Raw genomic sequence first — 13,931 nt, 5'->3', positions numbered from 1 at the left:
CAGCGCCGGCCAATTTGGAGCTGGACGGTGATTCAATGAAGATAACGTGTTCGGGTTTTTGAAATAACAAGAACATATGTACAGATAATTTCCTACGGAATCGATTCATGATGACTTTGTTACACTCTTTACACCCTCGCAAATGTACATGTTGTCAGTTCGAACTGTGTATAGATACAATTAGGAACGGTGGGATCTACACCAAATATTACACATAGCAATTATAAAAGTACGCCGTAAATCTGCGATGCAAACGAATGGCGAGCTGATAGGAAAAAGCAATAAAAAACCGAGCAATGTGAGGAAGAGCGCAAAGAGACGACAAGCAAATGAAAGCAATAAAGATACACCTAATAATTCAATAAGACGAAAGACAATACCGAACCAATGAGCAGGCCCAGTATATGTTGGGGGTGGGTCGCAATTATGAGACCAGTAAAATATCGGTGCATGCTGATTTTAGTCAGGAGCCCACGCATTATGCAGATACATGCCCGGGAGAGCAGCTCTGCGAAGGGGTGGGAGCAGGAAGAGGTTTGTGCGTTTGAGTCTCAGGGGGTTGTGAGCCGGTGCCATCCTTCCGCATCTTCTCAGCCAATTTACGACTCAGGGCAGGAGGTACCAGATCCAGCTGAACCGGAAGATCTGTAGGGTGACCCTAACATATTCGGTTAGACTCGGGTTGATATTGCGTGAAGTTAACTTACATGGGCTAGATGATAACGGAGTCCACTGAGTTGCTTGTACCGATTCGGGCAGCCTTGATGCGGGCAAGCATATTGCTTTTTAGTCTTATCATCACCTTCGCCAGGGGATGCCTCCACCAAGGGCACAGTGAGGCCATCGATGTAAGAGGTGACGAAAGTTGACACAATAGCGTGTTGGAAATGGGCCTTAGATCTAGGTCATAGTTAGTATTTTCGGCGATGAGAGCATGCATAGGTTCGCACATTTGTAAATGGTACTGTAACCCGTTAATACTCTGCCGAATAGCATCATTAATATAGCTCTCAAGGACTTCGGGACCGAAATGACGTACCTTCCAAGATTTTCCGCAACCGTCTAAGCCACATCTGTACGGCCTCTCTCCGCCAGAGTCTTCTGGATGCGAACTCTTATTGTGGTCCGAAAGACCTCGCGAAGTAGTGTAACAAACAAGGGAACTCGCCGCGGTCACCGGCCAGCAGCTCTCGTGACCGCACGCATATGGCTTTATAGAGGGGCTAAGAAATGACATCGCGTTAGTCAATTGCGTCACCTCCATGAGAATATGACCTACTCATTTGTAGCGGGCAAGTCAGAGGATAGCCTCAGGGGAGCATGAATATCAGTACGCTTCCGTGAGAATGACTGCCGGGGCCGTGCAGTTGGGCGAGGATTGGGGTCATCAGGGTTCGGTGACGAAGTATCCTGGGGAGGGCCGCGTTTCGCACCTGACCCTGTGGCCTTGGGGAGTACACTGGTAGTGAGTAGATGCGTGTGCGCGGACGAGCTGATAGATGCTGAACGCTGGGCGGATGGTGCAGGATGGAAGTTAGGTGAGACGTTGGGCGGTGGACCTGAATCAACAACAGGCATAGGAGCCCGGTGCCCGTTGGGCTTTGGTTCGTTCGATAGCGGATGAAATTGAGGCTGCAATTGTCCTTTGAGCTGTGACTGATAATAGTCTCCACGAGCTTCAGGTGCTGTCGTGGTGGGCTGCGACATCGAGCTCATGTCTTGGTGCGCAGGCACCACGTGTGTAGAGGGTGAATGGTACTGGTTGCAGGGTGTCTGGCGCAATGCACCGTCGATAGGTGAAACGGGGGAACAATTGTCTGATGAGGATGAAGACGGAAAATACTCGCGGGGAACGCTGCAGATGGGGGATGAATCGGGTGATGACATCACAACATGCTGGACATCATGCTCAAGCTGTTGGCGATGATGAACTACGTAGTAGCTGTCAGTCGCCTCGTGGGTTGGGCCTAGTGCCGTAGGGACCAATGCGGCGGAAGAACCCTGAGAAGCGGCTGGATAACACGAATCCCGAGACATTTGTGATGGAGAAGCCTCTTCATCACAGATCAATTGATGGTGGCACTCGTTATGACGAGGAACAGGCGAATAATACTCCGAAGCACGTTGAGCAGGAACGGGTGTATGAGATGGTACAGGTGTGGGAGCGACGCTCCTCTGGATCTCATTATATTGATGTTGCGTAACGTGGTCCTCATACACAGGGCGATGTCCAACGGCATAGTCCGTAGCTTGCGTGGCGCTGACAAGAGATGGATCGAGGACTACCCCATAGTCAAAAACCGCGGGCGCATTGCCGGCCGGCGGAACGGAGGCAATTGGGTGCGGGGCGGCGTGAGTTTCCCCCGTTTGGTAAGAGCCGCTAGGGGCCGCGGTGCTTTTGTCATACCTCGTTGCAAATGTGTGTGGAGAAGACAAGGCCGAACTTAATGATGAAGACGAATAATGAAATGGGGGTGGAAGATTGACAACGTGCTGTATCGACTGTGGACGGGAAATCGAGGGTTCTACACTGCCCAACAATCCCACGTCATTGTGAGACCTTACATGGCTATGTTGCTGTCCAGATGCTGGGGATGGACCTCCGTCAAACTGAGATAAATTTTCATCCCAAAACTGCCTGGGATTGAGCATGGGTGGAGGTGGCCAAGGTGTGGGATCGGGGTACGTTAACATAGGACTTGATGGTTCTGAAGACATGGTCAACGGCAGTTTTGAAACCGCGACACCCTGAGGCTCGGTTAAGATGTTTCTTTTTCGCTCAAGAAGCCTCCACCTAAGGAAAAGCGGCCGTCAGTTACGTGAGAATTATGTATACGTGCGGGAGAAACAGCACCTGTTACGGCAGGCTAATCCGCTACGCTGTAACTCCTGGCCGACTTGGCCCCATCGCCCAGCCAAACGTGAGTACGCGTCAAAGAGTTTGTCATCCTCTTCCTTGGACCATTCGTCACGTCTGAGGGAAGGGTCGAGCGCCTCACGATAGCGTTTTGAACAAGCATCGTCGGTACGACCGGGTATATGTCTCGCGATCACAGACCATTTTGTTGAATGAACTTTGTAGAGTTCCAAAAGTAGATGGTCTTCTTCTGGCGTCCAAGCAGATTTCTTCACATTCGGTGATAACGAATGGAGCCATCGCTGTTTTTGAACGTATTGGGAGAACTGAATTGGGATTATGAGATCATCACTGACCTTCCTGCAGGCCTTATTGGTCCTTTCCGGGACACAGTGGGCGACGGCCTTCCAGTTATCTGACTCTCCGTGGATTGCGACAGCATTGGCAAGAAGACGGTCCTCTTGAGCAGTCCATGGCCGACCGACGATGCGCTCGGTCATGATAAAGCTTAAGTAAGATAATAGGAAGAAGTCAGAAGAAAAATGAGGGGTTCAGTGCTAGGCCTCGAGGAAGAAAGACTGCATCACACAAATCAATTAGACAACAAATGAAAATCTCCAATCACCACGAAATTACATAAAGGTCTCACCTTTCTTTTGGAAGTTATTTACCACGCCTTTCTCCTTCGTTGAGCACCAACTACTGACTGTCAGTAACGCCAGTCATGTCTGCTACTTATTCTTCAGACGAGGACACTATAAATGATGCATTTGGCCTGTCAAAACTTCCTGCCAGCAAAAAACCACGCACGGTCCAGGACAAACTCGTGTCTCAGGCCGCGCCTCATGTTCTCGCTGAAGTGAGTCTTTCAAATACTTCATTCATGCACCATGTCACTCATTGTGCCCTTAGGACCCTCTAAATCAAACATCACTAGTGACACGGCCGACGGACACGCAGATGAATGTTAACATTCCCTACAGCGAAATGATGTTGCCGCTCCAGGGTCCCGAGAATCCATTCGGTGATTCAAACCGGTTTATCAATCAGAATGCACTCGCGGGCCATGTGGAAGAACAATCCATGTCAGACCATGCGTTCAAGGCCCAGCATCTGACACATTCTATCCTCGGCTACTCGGTCAATCCGTCGATCGATCCAAATGCACCGTCTATTCTCGGCTCAGTCGAAAAGGCCCGCGAAAATGGCTTTGCAACAATTGATACCTTACGAGCTACCAGCTCTCAGAAAAAGGAATTGAAAAGAAAGAGAAAGAACAGGGGAGATCTTGATGTCGTCGAGGGTGAAGGCGCATATGTTGGACCTTGGGCTGCATGGGATGGAGAAGAGGAGATTGGATTCTTGGATGGTGTTGAAGACACTGGTGATCAGCCGCAGGAAGAAGAGGAGCCCGAGCCGGTAGTTGCAAAGAAGAAAGCGAAACCAAAGCTTGGTGCCTATGGCCAAGAAACCTCCGTCTTCCACGGAAAATCTATGACCGACTATCAAGGCCGAACATATATGCATCCGCCTCTGGCGGAAGCGCCTCATATTGCCAGTGAGGTAGGCTCCCAAGAGACATTTATTCCAAAGACGTGCATCCATACCTGGACCGGTCATACGCAAGGCGTCTCAGTAATCCGATTGTTCCCTGAAACTGGCCACCTCCTTCTTAGTGGATCTATGGACACAAAAATAAAGGTACGCTAATTTTTTTAAACCTATTCGGTCCTAAATCGACTCACTACCGCTAGCTGTGGGACGTGTATACTCATGGAAACTGTCTCAGGACTTTCCATGGCCATGTACAGGCCGTTAAAGATGTCACGTTCTCTAATGATGGCCGGAAGTTCCTGTCGTGTGGATATGACCGCCAGATGAAACTATGGGATACCGAGACCGGCCAGTGTCTAAAGCGGTTTAGTAACGGCAAGACTCCCTACGTTGTGCGCTTCCATCCGGATGAAGATAAACAACATATATTCCTCGCTGGTATGTCGGATAAAAAGATTATTCAGGTACGTTCTCCTGCCTATCTCGGGCTAAATTGACTATTGAATCCGACTATGTAGTATGACATGAATTCCGGGGAGATAACCCAAGAGTATGACCAGCACTTGGGTCCTGTCAATACTATTACTTTCGTTGACGAGAACCGACGTTTTGTCACGACGTCGGACGACAAGACCATCCGTGCTTGGGATTACGATATCCCAGTCGTGATAAAGTACATCGCAGAGCCTCATATGCACTCAATGCCAGCAGTAACGCTTCACCCTTCAAGTACGTTTCATTTTTTTCTCATGTATTAACCATTGATCCGACACATATTTTGGTTATTGTGTTTGTAGAAAAATACTTTGCTGCCCAATCATTAGACAATCAAATTCTTATCTACAGTACGGATAATTTCCGCCAAAACAGGAAGAAAAGGTTCGCGGGACATTCCGTGGCTGGGTATGCTTGCCAGGTTGGGTTCTCTCCAGATGGCAAGTGGATAAGCAGTGGTGACGGCGAGGGGAACGTGGTGTTCTGGGATTGGAAAACGGGGCGTATTAAATCCAGGCTACAGGCTCACTCGAAGGTTGTTATCGCACATGAGTGGCTACCACACGAGTCGGTAAGTTTGTTCTGTTTATTTTGTTTCGGTACCGATGCTAACTATGTATGCAGTCTAAAGTTGTGACGGCCTCGTGGGATGGCTTGATAAAGCTATGGGTATGTCCCGTCTTCGATTTTGATCTATCCATTGTAACGCTCGATATAGGACTGAGTATTTCAATACTCGCATCTATTGTATTCTATATGCATAGCCGCATGACATCATATTTTTGTTTTACCTGTCAGGTGTTGTAAGTCGTACATCGGCGCTGTGATGGACTAGGTACGTGTGGCCACAATCTAGTACCACATCGGACCGGTACAAAATGCTGTGGATCCGATGCCATACTGCCAGGAACAGTGGCTGGCCGTTGTTCGCGCGACAGGAACAAGACTGATGGAAAAAGATGGAAACCGTAGGTGCTTGGCAAATTGGAAGCTCGTTTGCCTCGATGATGAATTCTTTAAGCTGACAACATGCTTCTAGTAGGGTCTCGTCCAATCCATCGCCGTGTGGGTCAGAGGTACTACAAGTGTCATCGGAGAAGTCATAAGCTATGTGCTTCGTTATGGTGATTGGGTGATTAAACGGAATGATAACAGTTGTCAGGCTCGGTGAAGATCAATAGCGGATTGGTGCTTCGAGATACATCCCGAGCAAGGTAACCCAATTATGAGCTAACGAATTCCAACAAGCTTTTATGTTTACGTTCTCGTACGCGGCAAAGGTAAGTAGTTATCAATACGCTTTTGAATTTGAAGCTGAGCGCTGAGCCTTCCTGGATAGGTGCCGAGTGGTGTTATGATTGCAACGGGAGAAGTTTATAAATATTAGCTCCCAGTCCCGAGGACCCCGGGGTATATGTATGATGATATCTAAGATGTGAGACTGAAAGCTATTAATCGAACATGCACACCCGGTCACACTGACCGCTTCAAGGCTGTACGACAGTCAACGTTAACATTGCACATTAACATTTTGCAATAATACGAACCAGATACGGCGTGTAGCTGGATCTTAGATTCTGTTCGCCTTAAGTACTACAATTATATGTAGTTGAAAGTAGAGTTGTTCCTGGACCGAATGGGTTCGGCGGCCATAGAGAGACTGTTCCTGGGTACCGGAAGAATGTTGACCGCGTGGATCATCATCATGTAAACCCAAATTCAACACTTTCTCATACCCCTCCATCACATAAAAGCAAGTCTGTCACTCCTTAAGCAGCCATTCAAATCATGTTCCCTTCAAAGTGGTATATCGCTATCATCCTAGCTTGTTTCCTACAAGTCTCCCTTGCTCTACCAGTTAGTGTTCGAATTATTCTTCATCTAGCGCCGGAACTGATAATCTGAAACAGATGCTAGCTAGAAATCCTGAAACTGTAAGAAATATATATATATTACAACGACGCATAACTTATCAGACCAACAGGACTCCACTGCAGTTGCAGACCAATTTGGTGGTACTGGAGGCAGCTCTGGTGCTGACTGGTGAAAATTGTCTTGTAAGTCCGTATATTGAGTACCGCGACTTGCACTAAATATCCCAGCCTAGTGTCACGACTTTTCTATACCTAACGTTTTACGTGCTTAAAACTGGGGCATCGCATCTTCCTTGCCCTCACCATTCTAGGCGGCACGCCCATGTCTGATCTTACCCTTTTCGACTTCTTTTTGCGTTTTATACCAGTGTCCTCATTATAATCTCACACTCGTTTTATACCTAACTTGCATACTTCAATGGTCAAGCGACATCACGCGCACTTGCCTTGTATTCAAACATGTATTCCACCTGTTCTCTACGAATTAGCTACTTAGCTCCATTAGTACTCTCTTTGATTGTTTCCGTCTTGATTCAATGGTTTTTTTCTTTCAGTTTGCATGCACACGACCTCGTGTGCCGATAAATATTACACGACTTTGCAATGTCCGATGAATGAATGTTCTTTGCCTCCGTCCAAGCTCCGACATCGCGCGGGCGGGCATCAGACTGCTTTACTCATTGCAAGCATCTAAGTCAATCTCAGGCTCTAGCTAAATTCAGTGAGTGGGTTCCTGGTCCACGTGAGGGTTAAGGGCAGGCGTAGTCGCGTCAATATCGAGTGCACGCGTCAACTTTTACTTCACTGACTGATCTTGCTACCATGTCGATGCTCGACGAGCCCGTTCCTCAAGATGATCTTATGCGCGACAGAACTCGTATATTCGAGGAATTCCTCATTTCAGATTCCCCAATTTATAATTACAGAGACGACATCGCGCGTATGCTCCGCACAGATCAAACCCGTCTAATAGTCAATATCGATGATCTCCGTGACTATAACAGAGAGTATGCAGATGGCTTGCTCAAGCAACCTATTGATTTTCTCCCCGCATTTGACGATGCTCTCGTCGGTGTCGTCACTCAAGTCCATGACACCGAAAAACACGAGCTCGAGGGAAAGAACTATCGTGTCGGCTTCAGTGGCTCCTTTGGTGACCATCATGTCAGCCCACGTACCCTCAAATCAGAACATCTTGGCAAGATGATCTCCTTAGAGGGCATCATCACGCGTTGCTCACTCGTCCGCCCAAAAATGCTCAAATCCGTTCACTATTGCCCCGAAACCAAACTCTTTCACGCTCGCGACTACCGCGACGCGACTACGTCGACATCAAATTTGCCACCGACCTCCACTGTCACACCTCAGCAAGATGACGATGGCCATCCCCTCCAGATGGAATATGGTCGTTGTGTCTTCCGAGATCACCAGCGTATCAGCATCCAGGAGATGCCCGAACGCGCTCCAGCTGGCCAGCTACCTCGTAGTACAGATATCATCCTTGATGACGATCTGGTAGACAAATGCAAACCTGGTGATCGTGTTCAACTAGTTGGCTTCTATCGAAGTGTGGGAGGTGGCTCAAGTGGCGCCTTCAAGTTCGTATTCGTTTTCCCCTTGAAATTTATCACTCATCTTCCGATTGCCTTACAGATCCCTAATCCTCGCAAACAACATCAATCTCCTTTCCTCTAAGATTGGAGGTGGTATTGCACAGACACCATTAACTGATACTGATATTCGGCAAATCAACCAACTTTCTAGACGACGCGACATCTTCCGCCTTCTTTCGCAGTCTCTTGCTCCGTCCATTTATGGCCACGATAAAATCAAGGAAGCTATCCTTTTACTCCTGCTGGGTGGTGCAGAAAAGAACCTACCTAATGGTACCCATATCCGTGGTGACATCAACATGCTCATGGTCGGCGACCCGTCGACAGCAAAGTCGCAACTACTTCGCTTCGTGTTGGGCACTGCCCCACTCGCTATTGCTACCACCGGACGGGGAAGTTCTGGTGTCGGTTTAACAGCGGCTGTTACCACGGATCGCGATACCGGCGAGCGAAGGCTCGAAGCAGGCGCAATGGTTCTTGCAGATCGCGGTGTTGTTTGCATTGATGAGTTTGACAAGATGTCAGATATCGATCGCGTGGCGATCCACGAAGTCATGGAACAACAGACGGTCACCATCGCGAAAGCTGGTATCCATACCAGTTTGAACGCGCGGTGCAGTGTCGTTGCCGCTGCTAATCCGATCTATGGCCAAGTGCGTCGATCTACGTGCATTTTCGTTAGACTTTGTAGCCTGACTACGTTATTTGCTAGTATGATATCCATAAAGATCCTCATAAGAATATTGCACTACCCGATTCCCTTCTTTCGCGTTTTGATCTTCTCTTCATTGTCACCGATGATGTTGATGAAGAACGAGACCGCAGAATTGCAGATCACGTACTGCGTATGCACCGTTATATGCCACCTGGAGTTGAAGACGGTACTCCTGTGCATGACAACCTGTCACAGCCCCTTGCCATTGATGGACCGGGTGTACAATCAGCGGAGGTGGATGGTGAGACAGAGTCCAGCCCCTTTGAGAAATACGATCCCCTGCTCCACGTGGGCTTGACAGCCGCGAAGTCACGAACACGGAGAGGTAAGCAGGTGAAAACAGAGGTGTTGAGCATCGCCTTCATCAAAAAATACATTCAGTACTCGAAGAGCAAGCCTGCTCCAGTCCTCACGAAAGGCGCGGCTAATCATATCGTGAATGTTTATGCCAACCTTCGCAATGAGGACGAGGGTCAAACCAATAGGAAGAAGGTATTTTTTCCCCCTGCATCTTGATCTATGTTCCGTTTTTGACAGATCGTATCCAGACAGCTCCTCTAACAGCGCGTACACTAGAAACTCTCATTCGTCTATCCACAGCCCACGCTAAAGCACGTCTCTCTGTCAAAGTGGAGTCTGAAGATGCTCGCGCGGCAGAGGAGATAATGCGGTATGCACTTTACAAGGAAGTTGCGAAACGGCAAAAGAAGAAGAAACGCAAGCTTAATCGCACGCGAGCAGCTGGCGGGAATGACGAAGATGACTCTCAAGATAGTTCCGATGAAGATGAAAATGATCAGGGCGAGGGTGAACAGCCCGAGGTCCCCGAACGCATGAGTATGCCTCCTCAAGCACCAGCCAACAAGCAGCCTACGAACAATCAAAGTAGTCAGGACACGTTGTGGAATGACAGTAGCCAGGATCTCGCGATGGATACGTTACCAACGACTGCTACAGAACCATCACAGGAGGGCCGTGTGCCTCCAGAAAGGTTAGCATCTCATTCTCATCGTTCTCTCACGTCTCTGGTGTTTCGCTGGAAGCCTTACTTGAAGAGTGTAATTCTGACGCATTTTTCTCCCATGTGTTTCTGTTTTGATAGGCTACAGCTCTTCCGTGCACGGCTGGCGAATCTTTTCTCTACACGCCTCCAAGACGAGGAACAAGTGTTCTTGACAGAACTTGTGGAAATGGTGAATGAGGGCCTTCCCACGGATGCATTGTTTGGAACTGCCGAGGCTACTGCAGCGTGTCAGGTCATGTCAGACGCAGATGAGCTCATGATTAGCGAAGGGATCGTCTATAAGGTCTAATACCCCTGCGTGCGCCCGACTGTCCCATGAGGCAGACTGACCGTATCCTCCATCTCGCTTGCTTATCGTCTCGTTGTCGTACCATATTCTCTCCTTGGTTGTAATAATAGCTCTGAACTCAAGATATTGATCAATAAGAATGATCTCTACATCACCGGACCGTATCCATTACTGGTGTGACTTGAAGTCGAAGCATGTGTCAGAAGGTCTGGACAGATGATCAAAGTCAACGTTGAAACCCTGCCGTGATATTATTATCTCGTCCCCTAAAGCAAAGTGATGGTTCGAAGACTAAATCCCATGCGCTCATCGCAGTATGACAGCATATTATCAGACGATTCTCACCGTTCTCCTCTCACACTACTACACGGGCGCTCGCCCCTGCACAGCCGGCAACCAAACGTTTACAGATCATCCCGCAGTCGGAACACTGTCTTCACCTCCTCTTTCCCTAATCCCCCCGATCCGAGGCTCGTGACAGCATCCAAAGCATCCTCCCAACCATCTCCTTGCCCGCCAAGGACTTCCTTCACGGCCCTGTCTACTTCCTGTCTGCCTGCGCCGAGGAGTCTGCCTGCGACTAGTAATCGTGCCCAAGGACCCTCAGCCCTAGCCCGCGAAGTCCTCAAGGCGACCTGACAAGTTTCGGCCCACAATTCGCTTTCCGCGTGAACGGAACGTGCTTGCTCCCATGCAAGTCCCGTGCGGAATTGCCCCCGCGTAAGTCCCGGGCGAAAGAGAACTTCGCGTTGAAGAATGTGCTCTGAGATGTGTGTTGCTATCCGCCTATATACGTGCGTTGTCACTGCAGTCGGAAGTGTATTGCGGAGGAAGGTGAGGTGAGCAGACAAGAGGGCAATAGATGGGAGAAGGCTTGGGGGCACGGCGATACCATCATCTGCATTTTGAGCGTCACTTCCATCCTTGGGACTGTGTGATAGCAATTATTACAACGGACGGTATAACCCGAGTAGAAAAACGAGCGACTTACGATGTGATAGACACGAAATGTGGTTTCAAAGCACTTTCAGTTTCACCACAAACTTGACTCACAAGCATATCCTCCGCTCTTGACGCGAGCTTTGTGTACTGTGTAATTAGCTCCTCGAAGATAGTGCATTCCGGGGCATTGCTCTTGCTGGACTGATGATCTGCAGAGTTTGGCAGCGAGGGATGCATTTCCGCCCGAGTACGTAAGGCTGCCCGATGGTTGATTTCTGTCCACAGTTCTAAAAAGAACTGTCCGCAGTGTGTTGTTTAGCTTCAATGAGGTCCTGAAACAACAGCCGCCTCACCTCTTCCTCTCCCCATCGTTGCATTGCAGACTCCACGTATCGCGCGCTGAGTAACGCCTTGCACAACCGTTGGCTGCCCTCAATACCTCCGGTCAACTTACGCGAGTCTGTCTTTGCCCCTTCAACACCTAGTGCGCCAGGGACCGCTCGCACAAGAGCAGACGAAAGTGTCTCGAAAGCGTCCAGGGAAGAAGACACACGAGAATAATATTGCTCGAGGATAGGAAGCTGGACATGAATGAGGAAACGCGTGCGATGGGCGAAAGAGGGAAGTGGAGAGTAGCGATCTGTTTCACCTTCAATGATGGAGGACATCAAATTAAATCCATAACGTACCAGTAACTTGTTCAACGAGAGCCTTTATTCGACGAGCTGAGTTCGTAGCCTTCAATTCGGCCATTGAACGGGAGAGCTTGTATTCATCGGCGTCATTTGATTCATCGTCAACAATGACCCATGCGTCTGAAGAGCTGATTATTTCATTGTACTGATCCTCAGCGACTGTTAATCAACCGGTTTAGTCTCTTCGACAGACAGATAAATGTAAAAATAATCTGACATTTTTTCTCGCCTTCTAACCATGCATCAAACCACTCCTTCTGGCAAAGGATGACAGAACTGACACCTCCTTTCTCCTCGGTCTTCTTTGCCTCTGCGCCGACCACGAATTCATAACCTAATTCACGCAGATTGGAATCGAAAATTAATGCCTGATAAACTGTGTGCGCCAACAGGGCAGGGTGAGAGATCAAAGTCGGAATGGTGCGCCGCAACTTGCGCTCCAGGATTGGGACAAGGAGAGTGACGTAGTTTTGCTGAAGTTATGGTCTGCCGTCAGGCCGCAAAGCTCGTGTGTAAAAGTATCAGCTTACCCATGCATTGACACGTTGGTATGTTGTGCCCAAAAGTAAACGTTGTATAACATTGTCCATGAAGGGTCGATGGTCATGAGCCACATTCATTATATGTGAGAGATACCACTCTGGCTGTCACGAGTAATCAATACAGGTGGTTGAAGACGACGAGATCCACACCTTATCAAGGCGATTTGTCTCTCGTTCAGTTTCGAAATGGTATTTGAAACGAAGGGATATTGCATGCGCGAGTGTTTCTAGTGGGTATAAACCCCGAGAACCCATTGCAAGTTGGTTTGATGAGCCCTCGATAATCTCGCCGCTGTGTAATTTCAGTATAGCCCGTAATGCACAATGCAGCTTCACTGACATTTCTTGCAGCAACATTAAGTCTTTGAACGCAGATTCGAAGGATTTGCGGTCATGCACGCTCGCAGCGGGGTAATCGACAGCCATTGGCCATTGAAGATTTTCCAGTGCGGCAGTCAGTTTGCTTGATATAAAAAAACGTTAAATCATCAGACTGTTCCAGGGCGTAAATCCAGACTTACGCAGAAAATACACCTTTTATATCTAACCACGTTTTGTCGCGAATACGCCGTACAAATGTAACAAGATGTAGAGACTGCTCGCCACTCCCGATATCTTGCACACTTTCGCATGCTTGAACAACATTATCAACGAAGGCACTTAGCCTATTGTATTCTGACGTCGACGATTTGGCAAGTGGGGATGGTGTATCGCGCAACTGCGCCAATGCTCCTTCACTGAGAAGGAATTATGTATATCCATCGAGGGTAGGTAAAATTAATAGATGGTGCACACCTCAAAGTCAATGTACGTTCGATGACAGCCACATACGCTCGCACGCTTTCAAGTTCCTTCAGTATGCGATGCATAGTCTCAATGTCCTCAAGGAGAGTGGGATTAGATTCCGATTTTGACGGAGAAATAGATGAGACGAGGTCGTGTGAGAGATAAGTCATCTCGTTCTCTATAGACTCTCTATCCTCCGCAAGCCCACGAGTAGTGTCAAGGTTAGCAAGTGCTGCCACGCGAGTCTTCGTTACGAGTGAGTCAATCGATTGCTGAGATGCAGAGAGCTAGCTGACAACGAATAAACTATCATGAATTATTCAAATCAATCAACCCACCTGACGCTGCAGTTCCGAACTCCGTGCTTTTGTTTGTGATAGGACTTTGTCAATCCCATCGAGGTCGTCAATGTGAGTGAAGCTGGAGTTTAAGTACTCTAGTGCAGACCGATGCGCAGCAGATACATCAGGCGGTTCAAGCAGGCGCTGTATCTTCTGTGAGGACATTGTGATAGTTGAGCTAAACTGAATCTCAGTCACTACCGT

The 13,931-nt window shown here is 48.4% G+C and overlaps 4 protein-coding genes across 4 annotated transcripts; 2 read left to right on the top strand and 2 right to left on the bottom strand.

Annotated features, from left to right (window-relative positions):
- Positions 1-218: 218 nt before the first annotated feature.
- BJ212DRAFT_337022 (uncharacterized protein) lies at positions 219-3,595 on the bottom strand. Its single transcript, XM_041342949.1, has 8 exons — positions 3,507-3,595; positions 3,214-3,435; positions 2,855-3,159; positions 1,280-2,794; positions 1,040-1,223; positions 951-982; positions 708-900; positions 219-658 (listed from the first exon to the last, which is right to left on the bottom strand). Exons 2-8 carry the CDS (start codon positions 3,355-3,357, stop codon positions 479-481), a joined length of 2,553 nt encoding a protein of 850 aa, XP_041199524.1. The 5' UTR covers positions 3,358-3,435; positions 3,507-3,595; the 3' UTR covers positions 219-478.
- BJ212DRAFT_1259506 (pre-mRNA splicing factor) lies at positions 3,582-5,713 on the top strand (the record flags this gene model as incomplete). The annotated part of the gene is made up of 6 exons (XM_041330032.1): positions 3,582-3,716; positions 3,770-4,558; positions 4,612-4,875; positions 4,930-5,140; positions 5,209-5,477; positions 5,531-5,713. 6 exons carry the CDS (start codon positions 3,582-3,584, stop codon positions 5,711-5,713), a joined length of 1,851 nt encoding a protein of 616 aa, XP_041199523.1.
- A 1,861-nt stretch (positions 5,714-7,574) lies between these two features.
- Positions 7,575-10,561, top strand: BJ212DRAFT_337099 (ATP dependent DNA helicase). Its single transcript, XM_041342950.1, has 5 exons — positions 7,575-8,378; positions 8,434-9,046; positions 9,106-9,600; positions 9,657-10,099; positions 10,211-10,561. Exons 1-5 carry the CDS (start codon positions 7,603-7,605, stop codon positions 10,419-10,421), a joined length of 2,538 nt encoding a protein of 845 aa, XP_041199522.1. The 5' UTR covers positions 7,575-7,602; the 3' UTR covers positions 10,422-10,561.
- Positions 10,562-10,583: 22 nt separating this feature from the next.
- BJ212DRAFT_1319057 (TIP-1 family-domain-containing protein) lies at positions 10,584-13,916 on the bottom strand. The gene is made up of 11 exons (XM_041334347.1): positions 13,725-13,916; positions 13,396-13,673; positions 13,122-13,337; positions 12,941-13,063; positions 12,751-12,892; positions 12,589-12,702; positions 12,276-12,531; positions 12,053-12,217; positions 11,717-12,003; positions 11,413-11,660; positions 10,584-11,351 (listed from the first exon to the last, which is right to left on the bottom strand). The coding sequence occupies exons 1-11, from the start codon at positions 13,890-13,892 to the stop codon at positions 10,826-10,828; spliced, it is 2,523 nt and encodes an 840-aa protein (XP_041199521.1). The 5' UTR covers positions 13,893-13,916; the 3' UTR covers positions 10,584-10,825.
- Positions 13,917-13,931: the final 15 nt, after the last annotated feature.

This window comes from Suillus subaureus (assembly GCF_016647635.1).
Source record: "Suillus subaureus strain MN1 chromosome Unknown BJ212scaffold_2, whole genome shotgun sequence".
NCBI classification, from domain to species: domain Eukaryota; kingdom Fungi; phylum Basidiomycota; class Agaricomycetes; order Boletales; family Suillaceae; genus Suillus; species Suillus subaureus.
This window is presented reverse-complemented; position numbering and strand designations above follow the sequence as displayed.

Coding starts and splice junctions, on each gene's coding strand:
- BJ212DRAFT_337099 (XM_041342950.1), top strand. CDS start 7,603: ATGTCGATGCTCGACGAGCCCGTTCCTCAAGATGATCTTATGCGCGAC. Junction 9,047..9,105: donor CTAATCCGATCTATGGCCAA/GTGCGTCGATCT, acceptor GTTATTTGCTAG/TATGATATCCATAAAGATCC. Junction 10,100..10,210: donor GGCCGTGTGCCTCCAGAAAG/GTTAGCATCTCA, acceptor CTGTTTTGATAG/GCTACAGCTCTTCCGTGCAC.
- BJ212DRAFT_1319057 (XM_041334347.1), bottom strand. CDS start 13,892: ATGTCCTCACAGAAGATACAGCGCCTGCTTGAACCGCCTGATGTATCT. Junction 12,703..12,750: donor AGACAAATCGCCTTGATAAG/GTGTGGATCTCG, acceptor TACTCGTGACAG/CCAGAGTGGTATCTCTCACA. Junction 11,352..11,412: donor CATTTCGTGTCTATCACATC/GTAAGTCGCTCG, acceptor GCTATCACACAG/TCCCAAGGATGGAAGTGACG.
- BJ212DRAFT_337022 (XM_041342949.1), bottom strand. CDS start 3,357: ATGACCGAGCGCATCGTCGGTCGGCCATGGACTGCTCAAGAGGACCGT. Junction 1,224..1,279: donor GACTTGCCCGCTACAAATGA/GTAGGTCATATT, acceptor GTCATTTCTTAG/CCCCTCTATAAAGCCATATG. Junction 983..1,039: donor GTTGCGGAAAATCTTGGAAG/GTACGTCATTTC, acceptor GCTATTCGGCAG/AGTATTAACGGGTTACAGTA.